The following is a 24,088-nucleotide window of genomic DNA, read 5'->3' on the forward strand; positions in this document are numbered from 1 at the left end:
ACATGAATGAGTGTGTGTCTTTGATTAAATGATAGAAATATAATCTTTTTCAGATCACTTCAATTCAGTATTCTTTTAAATATTGTTATTTTAAAATTTGTTATCTCAAACTTAGAAGTGCATTTACTGAAATTTTTTTTGTTTTTTTTAACCAGGACTAATAATGAAAAGTTCAGCATACAATGGACATTTCTCTTAACTAGCCTTTCCTCTTCCATTTGTCCTCCCTTCCCCTCTGTTGCAGTGAAGACTGTTAAATTTAAAATCAGGTCTATGCAACATTATGCTTCATGCTTGGTTTTATTTGAGTGGAATTATTGATTTCACATATAGCAAGCACTTCACTTATATGGGTTAGCTTAAAAAAATCAGTAGTAAAACAAAAGCCAAAAAACCTCAGTAAATCAATATGATATACACACATATAAATGACCTTTAGGCTTAAAAATTTTTCTAAAAACCAGTTAGTTTTTATTTGTTTCAGGTATTTTTCATTAGTTCCTAATATAATATTAACATTAGGAAACAAGCAAGAATAGTTTTGATCTGACTCCTAGAATGTACTTTAAAACATGGTGGGCTCAAGGTGGCAAATAAAAGTAGACCTTTTCTTATATAGGGAAGTACTAGGAATAATGGGTGATTGCCAGTGTCAAAAGCCAGAACAAACACATGTGTCCCATAGAATGTGGTGGTCTAGAACCATTGGAATCACAGTTCTTCCAGGAGTTGATAAAATATTCTGTCAACAGCCAATTTAGCCATTGGGGCAGGGACAAGATCTCAGAGGTATAGATTTGTCTAAATATCTTTTAGACAAATCTGTATATCTTAGATTACCTTTTTGTGGAACACCTCAGTTGAATATGTAGAAATTACTTCCCTTTATTTTACTAATCTTTGTTAGGCTGGAACTTTTAGTTTTTCTCCTTTTATGTAAATGAATAAAAACAATTCCCATATTTCCGAGGAAACAGAAAACATCTAATCCAAGCTAGTCTTCCCACCATGTTTGTTGGCAGCCTTACATCTGTCAGAGGGTAAATAGTTGTCTCTTATTTTTCTTTGTACTTTTTATTCATATAAAATTCCTTAAGGTCCATAACAGAGGTTAAATTCTCTTTAAATATTTTGTTTTAAAAGAAGTATTATGGTTTAATAGAAAATATGTAGAACTTAAAGTAAGAAGGATTGGTTTTCCTCCTTGATAAGTTTATCAACATAAGCTTGGGCAAATTGTTTTAACCTGACTCAGTTCTTGATGGTGCATTTGAAATGAATGACAAGTCCTTCAGCATTTACTTCATGGGCTTTGCAATTATTAAATAGTATGATTGTAAAAGTATTTGGTAAACTGTGGACTATTCAGTATTGATGATAGTATTATAAACTTTACATGCAGCCTTTATAAACTCATGAATATGGAAAAGAGCAAGACAAATTTCATTTAATAAGAAACTTTCCTTTTAGTTAGTGGGGTGTTATAGAGTGGTGTTCACTGTGTGTAATATAAATAGTTATAACAATTTAATTTTCCCTGTTACTGAACATAAACCAGTTTTTGCATACTATTATTTTTAAAAAGAAGTAAATTCAATGATCTTACATTCTTTTGTGGAAAAATACCTTAAGTCCATATTAAATAATATTTTTTTCAAAATATTTATTTTAAATATTTTAAAATAAAACTTTAGTATTTTAAAAATTAACATTAACCAAAACAGAAAGCTTTCCAGGAATTAGCACAGATAGATTCATATTCACTTTTTGTCAAAGATATGATGAATACTTTTTTTTCATAGGCAGCCACCTTGCTAGCCCATCTGCCCTATTAGTATTGTAGTGTTAAAGGTTAGCATAAATTACTATTAATCACACCTTCCTAGTTCTTAATTTAGTTAATAACCGTTGGAATTACAGAAAAACAGAATGTATGTTTGTGTTTGTTCTATGTATAGAATAATAATCTACATAGTATTGAAAATAGACCAGTATAAATGACTGTGAATTTACCACCTTTCAGTTTACATTTATATTGCTTCACTCTTAGAGAAAAATGCTAGACACTGTAGACCCCTTGAATGCGTCACTTTGGGGATTCTTTTTAAGAGAGGTATAAGCACTTAGAATGATTTTCTTTGTTACGGTGGCAGCTTTTTTTTTCTAAATATCTGCAAGACTTGAGTGATCCAAGTATGTTCTTGTTGTGACAAATTAAATAAAATTTAGTTCTTTCTACTTTAGCTTGGGCTCTAAGTGATTTCTGTAGATGAAACTTCAGCCAGTTTTTAATATTTATGTGTTCACCCATTTCACTTTTTAGGAGATTTTATGAAGATGGAGCAATTGTCTTGGGTGAGGAAGCAAATATGCTTGCTGGCATGCTGCTTGGACTCAATGCTATTGATTTCAGGTATTTCATCTAACTACATGCATTATGACTTAAAGTTTTTCTACCTCATAATAGTTTCTACTTATGATTCTTTTCTTTCAGTTTTCTAAGTAAAGCACACAGTTGGATATTGATTTGATTTATGTTGTTCCCTTTCGAATGAGATCAGTTTTCTAAATAGGTTTGCTCTCAAAAAAGAGGCTGTCTCAAACTTAGGGAATTAACTGACAACCTTGCTCTCTAGTTCGGGTAAAAAGAAAGCTTGGACCACATCCTGCCAAGCAGAGAAGTCATGCACTCTGGTAGCACTGAAGGAAGGTTTTGGATCTCATCTCTTAGTATTTTTCAACTACTGCTTTAAAATGAAAAAGAAATACACTAAAAGAAAATTCAAACCCAGAAAGATTTTCATTGTCTCATGTGGTGAGATAATGAGGATATTGACAGACTATCTTAGGTATGTTATGTTTCTTGTTTTGTATCTAGACTATTAAAAATTTTGTTAATATTTGCTTTTATTATCAACAAGATGAGTTGATTTCAGAATAAGATTACAAGTACTAAAAATGGACATTGTAAGTTCTTTTTAGGTTGATGGCAGTATCCTTTTGCATTTCTTTAATTGATCTAAGATTTTACATTGTACTAAAAGTAAAAGGTTTGTCTAGAATAAGAACTCAAACATGAGAATGAAGGAAGTATTATATTTTTATTGAAATATATCACTTAAAAATCCAAGAATGTTAACAAATAAGTATAAAACTTAAATGAAAATCTACTTTTCATTTTTAGTTCATTTTTGAACTAAAAAATAATGCCACCCAGTTTCACTGAGGTTAACTTTTTCTAGTAAATCACTTCTTTTGCAAAATACTTTTCACTTTGTAAGTGTAACTTTCCTCTATTTAAAATTTGATAAGTGGGATTGGGTTAATTAGCTTAATTCTTTATGATGAACATGATGGATGCAGTTATGAAGGTTGTCTTTATGATCCCTCTAAGGGTGTTAACTTTTTACATGGCATGTTGCTGGCTCTGTCCAAATACTTTACAACTTAATTTATTTTTTAGTTGGAAAAAAAAAATGGGATAAGAATCTAAACTCTTGGCTTATTGTAACCCATTGATACTGTATAGAGAGCAGGTGTCTTAAAGATGCATTAGTAACATTTCTATAAATGAAGGAAAGCCCAGGTAAAATGTTGCCACTTTGATTCTTTCCTCATTCAATTCTGGAAAAATATATACTGCACCCTTGATATTAACATATTAGAACAAGTATTTCAACAGGCAAATTTCCCAAAGAAACCAGAAGGTAGTGGTTCATATATGAATTTTTTTCTTTCTTTTTTTTTTAAATTAATTTATTTTATTTATTTATTTTTGGCTGCACTGGGTCTTCGTTGCTGCTTGCGGGCTGTCTCGAGTTGCGGCTAGCAGGGCCTATTCTTCGTTGCGGTGCGCGGGCTTCTCATTGCGGTGGCTTCTCTTGTTGCGGAGCACGGGCTCTAGGCGCGCAGGCTTCAGTAGTTGTAGCACGCGGGCTCGGTAGTTGTGGCTTGCGGGCTCCAGAGCACAGGCTAAGCAGCTGTGGCGCACGGGCCCAGCTGCTCCGTGGCATATGGGATCTTCCCAGACCAGGGCTCAAACCCACGTCCCTTGAATTGGCAGGCTGGCTCTCAACCACTGTGCCACCAGGGAAACCACATGAATTTTTTTCTAATTAGACCTTTTTAGGAGATATTAAGTGTCACCTGAGAATTTGTAAATGTGAACAACAAGGCTTCATTTGAAAATTCTCTAGCGATGTCTTAAGAATTTAATAAAGACCAAGATAGTATGAAATAAATAATGTTTGAACAGATTTCTCAGTAAGTTTTACTTTTGCATGATATATTTATGTAACAGTGTTATTAACTCATACAAGCCTTTGTTATTGACATGGAAGGTGGAATATCTTTATGAGGTGTTTATAACAAGTCACATTTAAATTACAAATAAAAAATTCACCTGCAATTTGATGAAACAAATGTCTCTAACGAGAGATTGTTTATAACACTTTGACTTAAATTTTTATGTATTAATATATTTACTGTCTATTGTCTTAGCTTCTGCCTGAAGGGAGAAGGATTAGATGGCAACTTTCCTGCTGTAATAGACTATACACCATATTTGAAGTTTACCCAAAGGTATTTGACATTTTGAAATATGTTATTGAAATCTTAATTTATAATTGAATGTCTTGTTGTGCAATATATTCATCTGATTAAAACTACTTTTTATAAAACATTTATTTCAGTATCAGAGATCATTCAAAAATATAAACTCCAGTTGTGTTTTTAGTATATATGTAAATATATAGTTTTTACATAATTGTAATCCCTGTGTAAATATAGTTTTTAAAAAATAGCATGTATTTCTACTGCTGTAGTCAATATAATAACTTTAATAGCTCTATAATAGTCCATTGAGATTACAAAACTATAATTCATTATTTAGATTGTTTTTCATTTATCTCCATTATAATGAAAAGAATAATGAACATTTTTGTGCAAATAAATTTTCCTTTTGTTTCTGTTGTGAATTTATAGAGTTATTCAGGTAAGTACAGTAAAAAAATTTGTGGCTCTTAAAGTCTGTTCTTAGAGTTGTATCAGTTTATCCTACTACCAGTATTTTGTGAGAGTTATGGATTTTCCATAATCTCATCAGCATTGAAAATTAATCAGATGAAATCTAAAGATATTCTGAAGATCTTCTTGCATAATTGATTTCCTGAATAGAATAATGATCTTTATGTACTTCTTTTTTTTTCACATCTTTATTGGAGTATAAATGCTTTACAGTGTTGTGTTAGTTTCTGCTGTACAACAAAGTGAATCAGCTATATGTATACATATATCCCCATATCCCCTCCCTATTGCGCCTCCCTCCCACCCTCGCTATGCCACCCCTCTAGGTCGTCACAAAGCATTGAGCTGATCTCCCTGTGCTGTGCCGCAGCTTCCTACTAGCCATCCATTTTACATTTGGTAGTGTATATATGTCAGTGCTACTCTCTCACCTCATCCCAGCTTCCCCTTACCCCCTTGTGCCCTCAAGTCCATTCTCTACGTCTGTGTCTTTATGCCTGCCCTGCCACTAGGTTCATGAGTACCACTTTTTAAAATTCCATACATATGCATTAGCGTACAGTGTTTGTTTTTCTCTTTCTGACTTACTTCACTCTGTATGACAGATTCTAGGTCCATCCACTTCACTACAAATAACTCAATTTTGTTCCTTTTTTATGGCCGAGTAATATTCCATTGTATATATGTGCCACATCTTCTTTATCCATTTATCTGTCGATGGACATTTAGGTTGCATCCATGTGCTGGCTCTTGTAAATAGTGCTGCAGTGAACATTGTGGAACATGTATCTTTTTGAATTATGGTTTTCTCAGGGTATATGCCCAGTAGTGGGATTGTTGGGTCATATGGTAGTTCTATTTTTAGTTTTTTTAAGGACCCTCCATACTGTTCTCCATAGTGGCTGTATCAGTTTACATTCCCACCAACAGTGCAGGAGGGTTCCCTTTTCTCCACACCCTCTCCAGCACTTATTTTTCCAGATTTTTCATGATGGCCATTCTGACCAGTGTGAGGTGATATCTCATTGTGGTTTTGATTTGCATTTCTCTAATGATTAGTGATGTTGAGCATCTTTTCATGTATTTGTTGGCCATCTGTATATCTTCTTTGGAGAAATGTCTATTTAGGTCTTCCACCCATTTTTGAATTGGGTTGTTTGGTTTTGTGATATTGAGCTGCATGAGCTGCTTGTATATTTTGGAGATTAATCTTTTGTCCGTTGTTTCATTTGCAAATATTTTCTCCCATTCTGAGGGTTGTCTTTTGGTCTTGTTTATGGTTTCCTTTGCTGTGCAAAAGCTTTTAAGTTTCATTAGGTCCCATTTGTTTATTTTTGTTTTTATTTCCCTTACTCTAGGAGGTGGGTCAAAAAGGATCTTGCTATGATTTATGTCATATAGTGTTCTGCCTGTCTTTTCCTCTAAGAGTTTTATAGTGTCTGGCCTTATTTAATCCATTTTGAGTTTATTTTTGTGTATGGTGTTAGGGTGTGTTCTAATTTCATTCTTTTACATGTAGCTCTCCAGTTTTCCCAGCACCACTTATTGAAGAGGCTGTCATTTCTCCATTGTATATTCTTGCCTCCTTTATCAAAGATGAGGTGACCATATGTGCGTGGGTTTATCTCTTGGCTTTCTATCCCATTCCACTGATCTATATTTCTGTTTTTGTGCCAGTACCATACTGTCCTGATTACTGTAGCTTTGTAGTATATATAGTCTGAAGTCAGGGAGCCTGATTCCTCCAGCTCTGTTTTTCTTTCTCAAGATTGCTTTGGCTATTCAGGGTATTTTGTGTTTCCATACAAATTGTAAAATTTTTTGTTCTAGTTCTGTGAAAAATGCCATTGGTAATTTGATAGGGATTGCATTAAACCTGTAGATCGCTTTGGGTGTAGTACAGCCATTTTCACAATATTGATTCTTCCAGCCCAGGAGCATGGTATAGCTCTCCATCTGTTTATGTTATCTTTGATTTCTTTCATTAGTGTTTTATAGTTTTCTGATTACAGGTCTTTTGCCTCCTTAGGTAGGTTTATTCCTAGGTATTTTATTCTTTTTGTTGCAATGGTAAATGGGATTGTTTCCTTAATTTCTCTTTCTGATCTTTCGTTGTTACTGTATAGGAATGCAAGAGATTTCTGTACATTAATTTTGTATCCTGCAACCCTACCAAATTCACTGATTAGTTCCAGTAGTTTTCTGGTGGCATCTTTAGGGTTTTCTATGTATAGTATCATGTCATCTGCAAACAGTGACAGTTTTACTTCTTCTTTTCCAATTTGTATTCCTTTTATTTCTTTTTCTTCTTTGATTGCCATAGCTAGGACTTCCAAAACTCTGTTGAATAATAGTGGCGAGAGCGGACATCCTTATCTTGTTCCTGATCTTAGAGGAAATGGTTTCAGTTTTTCACCATTGAGCATGATGTTCGCTGTGGGTTTGTGATATATGGCTTTTATTATGTTGAGGCAGGTTCCCTCTATGCCCACTTTCTGGAGAGTTTTTATCATTAATGGGTGTTGAATTTTTTTTTAATTTTATTTATTTATTATTTATTTTTGGCTGCATTGGGTCTTTGTTGCTGTGCGCAGGCTTTCTCTAGTTGTGGCGAGCGGGGGCTACTCTTCATTGCGGTGCATGGGCCTCTCATTGTGGTGGGTTCTCTTGTTACGGAGCACGGGCTCTAGGCACACGGGCTTCAAGTTGTGGCACGCAGGCTTCAATAGTTGTGGCTTGCGGGCTCTAGAGTGCAGATTCAGTAGTTGTGGCGCACAGGCTTAGTTGCTCCGCACCATGTGGCATCTTCCTAGACCAGGGCTTGAACTAGTGTCCCCTGCATTGGCAGGTGGATTCTTAAACACTGTGCCACCAGGGAAGTCTCTCTTTATGATTTCTTTCCTTCTGCTAACTTTGGGTTTTCTTTGTTCTTCTTTCTCTAATTGCTGTAGGTGTAAGGTTAGATTGTTTATTTGAGATTTTTCTTGTGTCTTGAGGTGAGCTTGAATTGCTATGAACTTCCTTCTTAGAACTGCTTTTTCTGCATCCCATAGGTTTTTGGATCATCGTGTTTTCGTTGTCATTTGTTTCTAGGTATTTTTTTATTTCTTCTTTGATTTCTTCAATGATCTCTTGGCTATTTAGCAGTGCGCTGTCTAGCCTCCATGTATTTGTGTTTTTTACCGTTTTTTTCCTGTAATTGATTTCTAGTCTCATAGCATTGTGGTCGGAAAAGATGCTTGATATGATTTCAATCCTCTTAAATTTTCCAAGGTTGATTTTTGACCCAAGATGTGGTCTATTCTGGAGAACGTTTCGTGTGCACTTGAGAAGAAAGTGTATTTTTCCGCTTTCAAGTGTAATGTCCTAAAAATATCAATTAAGTCTGTCTGGTCTATTGTGTCATTTAAAGCTTGTGTTTCCTTACTGATTTTCTGTCTGGATGATCTACTGGTGTAAGTGGGGTGTTAAAGTCCCCCACTATTATTGTATTACTGTCAATTTCTCCTTTTATGGCTGTTAGCATTTGCCTTATGTATTTTGAGGTGCTCTGTTGGGTGCATAAATATTTATAATTGTTACGTTTTCTTCTTGGATTGATCCCTTGATCATTATGTAGTGTCCTTCTTTATCTCTTGTAACAGTCTTTAATTTAAAGCCTATTTTATCTGATATGAGTATTGCTACTCCAGCTTTCTTGTGATTTCCGTTTGCATGGAATATCTTTTTCCATCCCCTCACTTTCAGTCTGTATGTGTCCCTAGGTCTGAAGTGGGTTTCTTGTAGACAGCATCTATAAGGGTTTTGTTTTTGTATTCATTCAGCCAGTCTGTGTCTTTTGGTTGGAGCATTTAATCCATTTACATTCAAGGTGATTATCGATATGTATGTTCCTATTACCATTTTCCTAACTGATTTGGGTTTGTTTTTGTGGGTCTTTTTCTTCTCTTGTGTTTCCCACTTAGAGAAGTTCCTTTAGCATTTGTTGTAAAGCTGGTTTGGTGGTGCTGAATTCTCATAGCTTTTGTTTGTCTGTAAAGTTTTTGATTTCTCCGTCAATCTGAATGAGATCCCTGCTGGGTAGAGTAATCTTGGCTGTAGGTTTTTCCCTTTCATCACTTTAAATATGTCCTTCCACTCCCTTCTGTCTTGCAGAGTTTCTGCTGAAAGATCAGCTGTTAACCTTATGGGGATTCCCTTGTATGTTATTTGTTGCTTTTCCCTTGCTGCTTTTAATATTTTTTGTTTGTATTTAATTTTTGATAGTTTGATTAATATGTGTCTCGGCGTGTTTCTCTTTGGGTTTATCCTATATGGGACTCTCTATGCTTCCTGGACTTGACTGACTATTTCCTTTCCCATGTTAGGGAAGTTTTTGACTATAATCTCTTCAAATATTTTCTCAGACCCTTTCTTTTCCTCTTCTTCTTCCAGAACCCCTATAATTCAAATGTTGGTACGTTTAATGTTGTCTCAGAGGTCTCTGAGACTATCCTCAATTCTTTTCATTCTTTTTTCTTTATTCTACTCCCCACCAGTTATTTCCACCATTTTATCTTCCAGCTCACTTATCCATTGTTTTGCCTTAGTTACTCTGTTATTGATTCCTTCTAGAATATTTTACATTTCAGTTATTGTGTTGTTCATCACTGTTTGTTTGCTCTTTAGTTCTTCTAGATCTTTGTTAAACGTTTCTTGTATTTTCTCCATTCTGTTTCTGAGATTTGGGATCATCTTTACTATCATTACTCCGAATTCTTTTTCAGGTAGGTTGCCTATTTTGTCTTCATTTATTTGATCTTGTATGTTTTTACCTTTCTCCTTTGTCTGTAACATATTTTTTTGGCCTGAGGCGTCCAGCACTGGAATTTGCAGGCAGTTGTGTAGAGCCAGATCTTGGTGCTGAGATGAGGACCTCTGGGAGGCCTCACTCCAATTAATATTCCCTGGGGTCTGAGGTTCTCTGTTAGTCCAGCAGTTTGGGCTTGGCGCTCCCACCACAGGAGCTCGGGCCAACCCCCAGCCTGGGAACCAAGATTCCGCAAGCTGCATGATGTGGCCAAAAAAAAAAAAACAGAAACAAAACCAAGTAGTACAACAACAAAGAATAAAATTAGAAAGATAAAAAATATATTAGGAAAAATAAAAATATAATTGAAACAACTGCAACAAGGTAAAACAAAACCACAACAGAAAAAAGAAATAAATAAACAAATAAATTTAAAAAAAGGGGGGGGAACAAGCCAAAAGGAGCAGAGCAATAACAAAGTATAAAGAATACCATAGGGCTTCCCTGGTGGTGCAGTGGTTGAGAATCTGCCTGCCAATGCAGGGGACACGGGTTCGAGCCCTGGTCTGGGAAGATCCCACATGCCGCAGGGCAAATAGGCCCGTGAGCCACAATTACTGAGCCTGCGCATCTGGAGCCTGTGCTCTGCAACAAGAGAGGCCGCGATAGTGAGAGGCCCGCGCACCGCGATGAAGAGTGGCCCCCACTTGCCGCAATTAGAGAAAGCCCTCGCACAGAAACGAAGACCCAACACAGCCATAAATAAATAAATTAAATTAAATTAAATTAAAATTTAAAAAAATAATAATAATATTAAAAAAAAGAATACAATAAAATTAGAAAAATAAAAGATTTATTAGAAAAAATAAAAATATAAATGAATCAACAACAGGGTAAAACAGAACCCCAACCTAAAAGAAGAAAAAAGAAAAAAAAAGCCTTGGCTAAGTGGGGCAGAGTTTAGATGGGGTTTGGAACATAGCCAGGGGTGGGGTTTAGGGTGGGGTGGGGCCTTGGTGGGGAGTGACGTTTCAACGTGGGGCAGGGCCTAGGCTCAAGACCCATACCAGCTGGAAAAGGCCTTGTGGGCGGGGCCTAGGCGGGCGACGTTCAAGCGTAGGGCGGGGCCTCTGCCTAGGACCTGCACAGAAGGGGAGAGGCAGCACGTTCGAAGAAGGGCTTCTGGCGTGTGGGGTTCTGGAGTTTGGAGGCAAGGTCCTGGGTGAGGGTGTGTGGGTAGGGGTTAGGCCCAGCGCATTGGAAGGGGTCTCTGAGGGGGTCTCCGAGCCTAGAGGTAGGGCCCTGGGTGGGGGTGTGGGGGCGGGGCTTGGGTTCTGCAGCAGGAGGGAGGCTATGAGGGCAGAGGATTAGGCCCGGGAGCCCAAGAGGCTGTGCCTAAGTGGACAGGGAAAGCCTGGCCCCGTTCCCTTCCGTTCCTTCACGCCCCTGCCCCACCGTTTCCCGCAGGGTCTCCCCCATCTCGTGGGTGTGTCCCACTGGGTGTAGGAACTCCTTCCCTCCCCCAGCCGCCCCTCAGGGGCGCCAGTCCTATCCCGCCTCCACTTCTCCTCCCCCCATCCCTCCCCCCACCCAGGCCCCACGTCCTACCCAGTCGCTGGGGGTTCCTCCTGTCCCCTTAGGTGTCTGTGGTCCCCCACCGGTGCCGGGTAGGTGCCCTAGTTGTGCGGGAGATGCGAATTTTGCGTCCTCCCAGTCTGCCATCTTGACTCCGCCCCCCTCTCTTTATATACTTCTAAAATGTTATGATCAGGCCAAAGCTGTAAGGGAGATAGAGTGAGTAATATATGTATATATATAATATATGTATGTGTACACACAAACATACACACACACTTGAGATACATTTATTGAGTGCCTAAAGAAACTTTCCTAGGGATACATGCATGTCAAGAGTATAGGAACTTTGTGAACTTCTAAAAAGGAATGCAGTCCCTGTATCCAAGATAATCACCATCTAGTAAGAGAAGTCACTATGATTTCAGAGCTAGGAGTGTGAAGCTATTTTAGGTGATGAAGGAGAAGGAGGAATAGAGTATTATGGTACAAAGATTTCTAACTTAAGTAAGTGGATCCCTTGGGAAAAGGGATAATTCTGTTACATTAGATCTAGAAAAGAAATACACCAAGAAGATGTTTTAAACAGGCATAAAATTGTACTGTTTTGGGATATGTTCGGATTATAGGACATTTTGTGAAGATAACGGATAGTTCAAAACAGTACTAGTAAAAATATCAATACTATTTATTGCATGTTTATTATATAGCAAGCATTGTTCTAAGTCCTTTACTTCTATTAACTCATTAATCTCCTCAAAAGCCAGTGAGGTAAGCACCACTGTCCTTATTTTTAAATGAGAAAACTGAAACACAGAGAGGTTAAATACCTTGTACGTAGTCACACAGCTAGTTTGTGCAGAGTGGGCCTCAAGTCTGAAATTAAAGAGCAAGGTGACAGTTGGAGATAGGAGTTTGGTCATCAGAATGCAGATAGAAAAGCTATTTTTAGTGATTTAGGAAATAATTTAAATTAAAAAATGAAGAGAAATATAAATACAGATTTTTCTCTTTTCTTACATAAGAGACTGTAGTAATTATTACAATGCTTTTATAAAGATACGATAATGAAGCCTTCTCATCTGGTGCCCTCAGAATGAGTTTAATGATCTATATTCTACGTCCCCAGCTGCTTAGCCACTTTTGTCTGATTTTTTGTGCAGCTTCTTCTTTCTTTAATGCACTAATCCAAACATATATGTATACCTTCCTCTTCTTTATATACTAAAGGATCCCCACTATCTTGTTATATAAAGAATACTAAAACAAGAAAGGAAATACCAATTCAACCTAGTCATAACCCAGTTAGCATTACAGACCATGGAGTTTTTCTTTTTACAAAGATTTAAACTATCCTAACAGTCATAAAGAGCCAATATTTTTTAAATTGAATTACTTACACCCAGATGTACCTGTAATTAGACACAATTTTTAAAAATTCTATTTGATGCCTAATTTAAGAAACCGTAAGAGTCTCTCCCTCCCCAAATTACTGCTTTTAACTTATTTGGAAAATAAGTATTTATTGTAGAATAATTGGAAAATACATAAAGGTAGAAAGTAGAAGAAAGCTTAAGTCACTCATCTTACATTTAAGGAGCAACTGCTAGAAGCATTAACATTTTAATGGATAGCTTTCAGCCTTTTCTGTGCATAGGAATATTTTTTAATTAAAATGGAAGCATAATATACATGTAACTGTTTCCCTTAATACTGTATAGTGAACATTGTTGCATGTCTTTAACTATCCTTCTATAGCATCATTTCCTAAAATGAATAGAACTCATTATTTGTATAGTATGTTAACCCAGTTATTGTTGGACTTTTGGAGTGCATTTAGTTCCCTGTCGTATATAGTATTGCAGTTAATATCCTTGTAACTACATCTTTTTATGCAGAACCATCATTATTTCTTTAAGTTAAAATCCTGGAAGTAGGGGCTTCCCTGGTGGCACAGTGGTTAAGAATCTGCCTGCCAATGCAGGGGACATGGGCTTGAGCCCTGGTCCGGGAAGATCCCACATGCCGCAGAATAACTAAGCCCATGCACCACAACTACTGAGCCTGCGAGCCACAACAACTGAGGCCGCATGCCACAACTACTGAAGCCCACGCGCCTAGAGCCCATGCTCCGCAACAATAGAAGCCACCGCAATGAGAAGCCCTCACACCTCAACGAAGAGTAGCCCCCGCTTGCTGCAACTAGAGAAAGCCCACATGCAGCAACGCAGACCCAGCACAGCCAAAAATAAATTAAAAAAAAAAAAATCCTGGAAGTAGAATTTCTAGTATATATGTTACTGAAACTTTTGAAACATGCTGTCAAGAGAGCATGTCCAGAGAGGCCATACTAATTTAGATCCTATCAGCAATTTGTGACAGTGCCTGCCTCCACAATTTCCAACTTAAAGGTGTGGCTAATTCTGTAAGTAAAAAATGATATCCTGTTGTTGTTTTGGTTTGCATTTATTTGATTGCTAGTGAAGTTGAACTTTGAAAAATATTTATTAGCTATTAGTCTTTTGAAATAGAGTTTTATCCTTCTGAAGCTAAATATATGAAATATGTTAATAGAAAACATCCTAAAATGTATTTCATATTTTAAATTGGTTTAATTAAGTTTTAGGTTGTGTACCAGTGAGAAAAGTTTTTTCTGAGTTACTGCTTGGTGTAACTTTAAACATTTTTTTCTTGAATGGATTTTAGGCCAAAAAAGGCTAGTACTAGCCAATGATTATTGGTCTTCTATGATGCCTTCAATTTTTCACTTTAAAATATAGCATTCTAATAGCTAAGTCTTTATACTTAGAATGATTATTTCCTAAAGAGGTAAATTTCTGCAAACAAAATTGCTGAGTGAAAGAGACCATGAACGATCAAGCATGCTGTTAAATTGCCCTTCCTAAACGTAGCATTCCATATACTGTCCATATCTGCAGGTTCCACATCCTTGAATCAACCAACTGTGGATCAAATGTGTATGGGACTTGTACATATAAGGGACTTGAGCATCCATGGACTTTGATATCTGGGGGGGGCTCCTGGAACCAGTCCTTCATGAGTACTGAGGGACCACTGTACTCTGCCTTTTCCCCCTCTTAGTAGGGAGAAACTAATCATTTGCTACCAAAGGCCAGTCTTTTGGCCTGTGTACTGCATCCCATCCTGTCTTTTCTGTTTAAGGTCTTAGCTCCAGCAGTTGTCCCCTTCCATTAATTTTTCCTTTTCTAGATCTTCCCACACATCACAGCATATAAGCATGTTGTTATTTTCCCCATCTTAAAAAATGAAACAGAGAAACTTTCCTAACCCCACATTCACTTCTAGCTGTTTCTCAGTACCCCTTCCTTTATGACAAAACCGTGCCTCCCTTTTTTTTTTTGCCTCCATTCTCTCTTGAACTATTCAAATGAGCTTTAATACCTACCACTGAAACTGCTCTTTTCAGAGTCACCAGTAATTGTCTTGTTGCCAAATCCAGGGGTTAGTTTCCTCACTTTACTTGACCTTGGAGCAGTTGTTTGATACACATGACTGTTTGATAACACATGACTGCTCTTGTCAGCACTCCTGCTTTTCCTCCTTTTTGCTCCTTCTTACTCTCCTTCACTGCTTTCTCCTCATTTCCCCAACCTCTCAATGTCGGACTGTTTCAGAGATCAGTCCTGAATCGTCTTCTCTGTCTACTAAGTAGTTTCATCCAGTTTCATGGCTTTAAATACTATCTATATGCTGCTTCTTTCCCAAATATATATTTCCACCTGGAACACTACTCTAAACTCTGAACTCATACATCCAGCTGCCAACTTGACATCTCCACTTGGATGTGTAATCAGCACCTCAGATACAACATGTACAATAATGAACTCCTAATCCCACCACCCCACACACCCCCTCACACAAAAACACTTTCCTTCCTTTAGTCTTTGCCATTCCAAGAATGGTAGTTCTGGCATTCCAGTTGTTCATGCTCAAAAACTTTGGAGTCATTGTTGAATTCTCTCTTCCGTAATCCACATATGATCCATCAGCAGATATTTTTGCACCACCGTCACCTCCTAAATTTAAACCTGGAGATTTGCAAGGGTCTTCATGCTTCACCTCTGACTCCTGTAGCTTATTTCTCCATAGAGCAGCCAGAGTGATCCTTCTGAAATAGAAGTCAAATCACTTCATTCCTCTGCTCACAACTCTCCAGTAGTTTCTTTCCTTCGGACCCGAAGTGAAAAACAAATTCCTTAGCTGGTCTGGCCTCCAGTACCTCTCTGACCTCATGTCTTACTCCCTGCCCTGTTACTCACTGTGCTTCAGTAACACTGGCCATCTTGTTATCCCTTGAGAACACTGGGCACACCTGTGCGTCTTTCTGTTCTCTCTACCAGGAGCACAGTCTCTCTCAGATATTTGCATGGCTAGTTTGCTCATCTCTAAACCTCAGCTTAACACCATCTTAGTAATGAAGGCTCCACTGAATGTTCTGTCTAAAATAGTGATACCAGTTCCCCTTACTGGTGTGACCTCAAGCAATTGCTTATCTCTTATTCTCATTTTCTTCATTTGCTGAATGAACCTATGAAATAGTACAGCAATACCTCATGGGGATATCATGAGGATTAATGAGGTGATGTATGTGAAGTGTTTATACAGTTCCTTGGACCACCATAGTCAGTATTTATTTTCTGCCTTGTCCTTATAAGGAACTTCCTTGTTATCAGTTCTCCCTTTCTACTCTTGGATGTTTTTATTTATTTTTTGTTTAAAAAAATTTTTTTGTATTCATTGCTTTTTTCTTTGTTTCCATATATATATAAATTTATTTATTAATTTATTTTTACTTTTGGCTGCGTTGGGTCTTTGTTCCTGCACGCAGGCTTTCTCTAGTTGTGGCGAGCGGGGGCTACTCTGTGTTGCAGTGCACGGGCTTCTCATTGCGGTGGCTTCTCTTGTTGCAGAGCACGGGCTCTAGGTGCGTGGGCTTCAGTCGTTGTGGCACATGGGCTCAGTAGTTGTGGCTTGTGGGCTCTAGAGCACAGGCTCAGTAGTTGTGGTGCATGGGCTTAGTTGCTCTGCAGCGTGTGGGATCTTCCCAGAACAGGGATGGAATCCGTGTCCCCTTCACTGGCAGGCAGATTTCTAACCAGTGTGCCACCAGGGAAGTCCCTCTTGGATGTTTTTAAAACTTACTGATTTATTTATGATCTTTCCAGTTTCTATTATTGGTTCAGTTTTGGTAAATTATATTTTGTTAAAATTTTCAGAATTTTATATAGTGATGTTCAGAGAATTTCTTTTAATATCTTTTAAATCTCTTTTCATCTCTAGTTATATTACCTTTTGCTTTTTGTTATCGTAACTTTTATTTTTTTCTCTTTTTTAAATCATCCTTGCCAAAGCTTTATCAATTTTGTTAGTCATTAAGTGTTTGTTTTTCTTTGTTGATCCTCTGTTGTACCTTTGCCATCTAGCTCATTAATTTCTGTTTTTATCTATATTATTTTGTTTCTTCTACCTCCTTTGGGTTTGTGATGATCTTTTGTAAAATCAGCTTTATTGAGGTATCATTAACAAGTAAAATTCTAAGGTATTTAAATTGTACATTGTGCAGGCTTCCCTGGTGGCGCAGTGGTTGAGAATCCGCCTGCCAGTGCAGGGGACACGGGTTCGATCCCTGGTCTGGGAAGATCCCACATGCCACGGAGCAACTAAGCCCATGCGCCACAACTACTGAGCCTGTGCTCTAGAGCCCATGCGCCACAACTACTGAGCCCACATGCCACAACTACTGAAGCCCGCGTGCCTAGAGCCCGTGCTCCACAACTAGAGAAGCCACCGCAATGAGAAGCCCACACACCGCAACAAAGAGTAGCCCCCGCTTGCGGCAACTAGAGAAAGCCTGTGCACAGCAACGAAGACCCAACACAGCCAAAAATAAATAAATAAATTTATTTTAAAATAAATAAATAAAATATTTTTAAAAAGTGTACATTGTGGTGATTTGATGCCATATTTTGATAATGTATACTTTGTGGAAGGATTTCCCCCATGTTGTTAATTAACATATCCATCACCTCACATATTTATCTTTTTGTGTGTGTGTGAGAACATTTAAGTTCTACTCTCCTAACAAATTTCAGTTGTATGATACAGTGTTATCAACTATAATCACCATGTTTTACACTAGATCCTCAGACTTTATTAATCTTACAGCTGAAAATTTGTACCCTTTTAACAACCTCTTCCTATTCCTCCTCCTCACCGCTGGGAACCATTTTCTACTCTCTATTTCTATGAGTTTGACTTTTTTTTTTTTTTTTTTAATTCCACATATAAGTGATACCTCCAGTATTTGTCTTTCTGTGTCTGGCTTATCTCACTTAGCATAATGCTCTCAGGATCCATCCATGTTGTTGCAAATGGCAAGACTTCTTAACCTCTCATGGCTGAATGACATTCCACTGAGTATATGTATACACCACATCTTCTTTATCCATTCATTTATTGATGGACACTTAGCTTGTGTCCATATCTTGATTACTTGTGCTGCAGTAAACATGGGAGTACAGGTATCTCTTCAAGATTCTGTTTTCATTTCCTTTTGCTACATTCCTGGAAGTGGGATTGCTTGATCATACGGTAGTTCTATTTTCAATATTTTGAGGAAACTCCATACTGTTTTCCATAATGACTGTATCGATTGACATTCCCACAGCAATGCACAAGGGTTCCCTTTTCTCCACATCCTCGTCAACACTTATCTTTTTGATGATAGCCATTCTTTTTTTTTTTTTAAGATGATAGCCATTATGACATATGTGAGGTGATATCTTGTGATTTTGATTTGCATTTCCCTGATGATAAGTGATGTTGAGCACCTTTTTGTGTACCTGTTGGCCATTCGTATGTCTTTTTTGGAAAAATGTCTATTCTCTTCCTCTGATTATTTTTCAATCACATTGTTTGTTTTTTGGCTATTGTTTGAGTTCTCTATATATCTTGGATATTAACTCCTTATCAGATATATGATTTGCAAATATTTCCTCCCATTCAGTAGGTTGCCTTTTCATTTTGTTGCTGGTTTCCTTTGCTGTGCAGAAGCCTTTTAGTTTGATGTAGCCCCACTTCTTTATCTTGCTTTTGCTTTTTTTTTTTTTTTACTTTTTTTTCTTTTTGGTGTCAAAGCCAAAAATCATTGTCAAGATTGATGTCAAGGAACTTACCCCTTATGTTTTCTTCTAGGATTTTTACAGTTTCAGGTCTTACATTCAAGTCTTTAATCAATTTAGAATTGATTTTTGTATATGGTATAAGATAGGGTTCCAGTTTCATTCTTTTGCAGGTGGGTGACCAGTTTTCTCAGCATCATTTGTTGGAAAAGCTGTCTTTCCCCACTGTATATTCTTGGCTTCTTTGCCATAAATTAATTGACCATATATACATGGGTTTGTTTCTGGGCTCTCTGTTCTGTTCCATTAATCTACATATCTGTATTTATGCCAGTACTGTACTATTTTGATTACTGTAGATTTGTAATATATTTTGAAAGCAGGACGTGTGATGCCTCCAGTTTTGTTCTTCTTCCTCTAAATTGCTTTGGCTATTGGGGGTATTTTGTGGTTCCATACAGATTTTAGGATTGTTTGTTCTATTTCTGTGAAAAACTCATTGGAATTTTTGTAGGCATTGCATTAAACCTGTAGATTGATTTAGGTAGTATGGACATTTTAACAATATTAATTCTTTTAATTCATGAGCACAAAATATCATTCCATTTAATTGTGTCTTCAGTTTTTTCAACGTCTTACAGTTTGCAGTGTACAGGTCTTCCACCTTCTTAGTTAAATTTATTTGTAGGTATTTTATTCTTTTTGATGCAACTGCAAATGGGATTGTTCTCTTAATTTCTCTTTCTGGTAGTTGATTATTAGTGTATAGAAATGCAACTGATTTTTGTATATTTATACTGTATCCTGCAACTTTACTGAATTTATTTATTCTGACAGTTTTTTGGTGGAGTCTAGGGTTTTTATATTTAATATCATGTCATATGCAAATAGTGACAGTTTTATTTCTTCCTTTTTGACTTGGATGCCTTTCATTTCTTTCTCTTGCCTATTTGCTCTCTGGTTAGGACTTCCAATACTATGTTGAATATAAGTGGTGAGAGTGGGCACTCTTGTCTTATTCCTGATCTTAGAAGAAAAGCTTTCAGCTTTTCAGCATTGAATATGGTGTTAGCTGTGGGCTCAACATACATAGCCTGTATTATGTTGAAGTATGTTCCCTCTATACCCAGTTTGTTGAGAGCTTTTATGATCTTTTCTTTCTCAATACTTAAATTTACTTCTTTTCTTATGAGTAAATAAGGCTTATAAACATCCCTTGAAGTACTACTTTAGCTGCATCCTAAAAGTTTGATAAGTTATTTTTTATTTTAGTTGTTTAAAGTACAGTTTCCACTATAATTTTTTGACCAAAGGTTACTTGGAGTATAATTTTTAATTTTCAAATATTTTCAGTGCCTTTGTTATTGTTGTGATTAGTGAATATGGTCTACATAATAATAGTTCCTTGAAATCTGTTGAGAAATGGTCTAGGATCAATTATATTCCAATGATTGGGCCTAATATTCATTAGATTATGCTTGTTAATGGTGTTGTTCTAATACAGTATTTTATATTCTTTCTCATTTATCCTTTTTCATCTTTTTAATTATTGAAATAATGTGGTAAATTCTTCAGTATGATATTTGATTTCTTGGGTTTTCCTTGTGATGCTTTTAATTTTTACTGTATATTTTTTAAACTAACTTGTCAGATGCATACAATTATAGAATTCTTAATTTATCGTGATGTAATGAATTAGTATCAATATGTAGTAATCACAAATATGTAGTAAATTTTTAAATTCCTTGAAGTGTATTTTGTCTGATATTAATGGAGTCTAACCAGTTTTCTTTAGGTTAATATTTTTCTAGTATCTTTTTTTTTAACCATATTTGATCTGGCATGCCTTCCATTTAATATGTGAGAAAATGGTTTGACAGCAATAGTAATGTGTCATTGGTTGTAAGTTGTACCCTGATTTCAGATGTGTTAATATGTGAAAAAATGTACAGCAAGAATTTATGAAATAAGAGTTCTTTTAACCTTTCTGTGCCCTTACGTTTTTAAGTATATCTTTTAAAATAGTACTTAACTTGAGTTTAGAAACTCTAGTCTGATGGTCTTTATCTTTTAACTGAGGTGCTTAGGATATTTACTCATATTTTTGGATTGATATCCACTCTATTGCTTTTTTACTTTCTATTTGTCCTACTTTCTTTTTCTACTCTTTCTGTCTTCTTCTTCTTCTTCTTTTTTTTTTTTTTTTGGATTGACTTTTCCTCTCCTCCCATCTCATTCCTCTACTAGTGTATAATTTACATACTACTCTTACTGGTACTCCACTAGTTTTACTATGCATATTTAAACCTTAACAAAGGCTAAATTTAATATCTTTACCATTTATCCTGATAAATGAAGACCTTGTATTGTTTTAACTCTGATCATTTCATTCTTGACATATGCTATTATTGTCCAGAATTTTAGATCTGTCATTGATTTATTTAAAACTCCATAATCTAGACATTATTGTTAGTGTTTATACTCTCACTATTTGTTTAGGTTTACTCATAAGTTAACTATTTGCTTAGTGTTCTTTCTTGGATCATTTTCCTTTTTCCTGAATTATAATCATTAGGAAGTTCTTTTAGTGCGAATTTAGTTTAGGTACATCCCTCAGGTTTTAGTTTTCTGAAAATGTGCTTGTATTGCCCTCTTTCTGGAAAGATGATTGTGCTGTACATGCTATCCTAGTATAGCAGTCATTTTTTCATGGCATTTTGAAAATCTTTAATAAATGTTATAATTTCTTCATATCTACCTTACATTTTACTAATTGTCTACTTCAATTTTATCTGCTTTTTAGCTAATTCATTTAATTTTTAATGTCAAATAACATCTTTTAAAACCTCTATTCGTCTGTTTTTCAAAGCTGGAACTTTATTATCAGCCACTGCTTTCTTTTCTCCAAGCCACCCAAAGCCACAAATGTGACGGGCAAATTTCATTTGGTGTGTGTTTGCTTATTGGTTTGTTTACGAGATCATCAACTGAGAACATCTCCTTGGTTGGACTTTTATGCGGAGGTCTCTAATTCAAATCTGCAGCATGCTTGGACCTGACAGATGCAAACACATATCGTGGAGGATAAAACATATAATATCTTTCTTTGATTCTTATCATATTTTCTACCATTATATCTATGTTAACTTACAGAATTACAATTTCTGACCTGGAATTCTTCTGGTTCATATTTTCTTGGTGTGTTTCCATCTTTTTAATTTTATTTTTTCTGTATTCATGTGTATCTTGTAGACAACTTATTGTTGGCCCTTATTTGTCTTAATCAAACCAGAGCATCTGACTTATTGGTTGTTGAGTTTAACCCATTTAAGATTTTTGTAATTTCTTTTGTATTAGTGCTTATTCTGCCATCTTATTTTTTGTTTTAAATTTACTGTATTTTCTTATTTCGCTCCTCTGATTGATAGGGTTTCTTTGTAGACCTTCAAGCTTATACAGACTGTTTTTATGCTCTGCTTCTTAAATGTTAATATCATTGCTGATTTTAAAACTTATTTTCCCTGTTCCTTTCAAAGTATATTTTTCTTCTAAACTAGACAATCATCTTAGCACACTTTCCTCTCCATTATCTAGTTTCTCTCCTACTTTCTTTCCCACCTTAGTCTGTATTTCTCTACCATACTGATATCATAAGGAGTTTTAGATATGGATTTTAATGGATATTTTCTCTGCTTCACCTCTGCCTCTCCTTCTTCTGCCAATAGCAAATGTTTAGGTGTAATCACTAGTTTTTCTGAACTGCTTGTTATCTTCTCTTTGTCAAAACCGAGCTGATCTTGAGCAGTCCCTGATATTATACCCAACTGGCAGCACACTTGTGGTGCTGTTTTCTGCCTTACAGTAGAGATTGGACAGGCAGTGATCTACATGGGACAGTAAAAAGAACCCAGCTAGGCAGGTCTTCTCAGCACATGTGGAGTTTCTCATTCTCTTCTTTAGAAGTGTTTTCTCTCTCCTCAGGACATTCTCACAGTTTCTGTGTTAATGCCTTAGATCTGTAAACCTCACTTGAACTTCTGTAGCATCTCTAGGCTTGATGATAATATCATTATTATTGTATAGTTAGTGATGAATATTTTGGAGCTTGCTCACCAGTAGCTTGCAAATACAGAAGTATTTCTAAAAAATCAAAGTGAAACATATTATGAATTTTGTTTCTTTAAAAAATTTTAATCTTCTCAGTTCTGATAGTATCAGCAGTGATGAGGAAGAGCTAAGGACTTTGGGAAGCAGTGGTAGTGAAAGCAGCACTCCAGAGAACGTCGGGCCTCCTTTCATCATGGATGAGAATAGCTGGTTCAACAAGTGTAAGAGAGTCAAACAAAAGTATCAGCTAACCCTGGAACAGAAGGTATTTATCAGTTGTCAAAAGTCATTTAATTTGGTTCTAGTTACTACCTTTAGTCTGTCACTACCAAAAGATCTTTTAGCTGTGTAGAAGTATTTACCTATTGCTACTTCCTTTCTGTTCTTGGATTGTCCCCCTTTTAATTAAAAATCAGGCCCAGTTTTAGGAGAGGCTTTTGTTTCTTAAATAATTTTATGTTTTAATATATATAATAAGCCATTTATTCTTCTGTATGCAGTTTCATTTGTTTGAGGTATTAGTTTCTATGATTAATTTTATAAAGGATTATTTGGTTTGTGAAAATGCAGTGATTGCCTAAGAAATTCCATATATGTGTCTCACTCTTTTTTTTTAAATCGGGTATTTTAGCAGCTCTTGTGTGTTAAGCACTGTAGTAGGCAAAGTGGGGTACATAACAGAATGGAATATAAACTCTGTCATCTTGAGTTGTAACCTTTTCTTTTTCACTGTATTATTTATTTTCCTTCCTACCCTTCCTTTCAAATTATCATTATTCATAGGTGACCTATGTAGGGAAAGCCCAATGGAATTATCAATAGAATTATTAGAACAATAAAAAATACACTGAGGAAAATGGTTACAAAGGAAATTTACAAATATGAAGAGATTTCCTGTAGACAAACAGCTGCTAGTTAGAAATATAAAGAAAACTTTAATACCCTGTTAAAGGAGAATTCTGGTACCAGCTACCAGCAAGAAGTCACACTAAGATAACTGAAAGCCTTTACATTGCAAAAATCTGAAAATGCCAAGTAGAATAAAATTTTGAAAGAGTTTCATACAGAGCTGCTCTCTCAAAGAATAGGAGCTCACTAAGGACTGTAAACAAAGAAGGGCCTAAAAAATAGGAGCTCACTAAGGACTGTAAACAAAGAAGGGCCTCACTAAGGACTGTAAACAAAGAAGGGCCTGGAATAAGTCATGAGTTAAAGTCATTGCAGGCTTCTGGGGTGGGGGTGAGGGGCCATTCCCTTAACCTAGGTACTTGTGTTTTAATACCAACAGGAGAGCAGCAAATCTAGGCCCACTGTCACTAAAGTTGGAAACTGAACCTAGAAGGCAGGATGCGATGCAAAATGGCAGAGTAAGCACAGAAATTGGCAAATAAACCTTGACTACATGAAGCAGCAACAGCAATATTAGTGA

The 24,088-nt window shown here is 36.2% G+C and overlaps 1 protein-coding gene and 1 pseudogene across 8 annotated transcripts in view; one reads left to right on the forward strand and one right to left on the reverse strand.

The window, feature by feature from the left end:
• Positions 1–24,088, forward strand: part of RUNDC3B (RUN domain containing 3B) — a 152,227-nt gene that overhangs the window by 82,331 nt on the left and 45,808 nt on the right. For all 7 annotated transcript variants that reach the window (XM_082472508.1, XM_082472512.1, XM_082472510.1 and 4 more), the window contains 3 exons: positions 2,324–2,413; positions 4,501–4,581; positions 22,756–22,924. In XM_082472508.1, coding sequence (XP_082328634.1) covers positions 2,324–2,413; positions 4,501–4,581; positions 22,756–22,924 — 340 coding nt within the window. The remainder of the gene's footprint in view (positions 1–2,323; positions 2,414–4,500; positions 4,582–22,755; positions 22,925–24,088) is intronic.
• LOC309665790 (sugar phosphate exchanger 3 pseudogene) overlaps positions 1–24,088 on the reverse strand; it is a 306,970-nt pseudogene that overhangs the window by 50,422 nt on the left and 232,460 nt on the right. The gene's annotated exons all lie outside the window — the stretch shown is intronic.

Source organism: Balaenoptera physalus (genome assembly GCF_965194825.1).
Source record: "Balaenoptera physalus genome assembly, chromosome: 8".
NCBI lineage: Eukaryota > Metazoa > Chordata > Mammalia > Artiodactyla > Balaenopteridae > Balaenoptera > Balaenoptera physalus.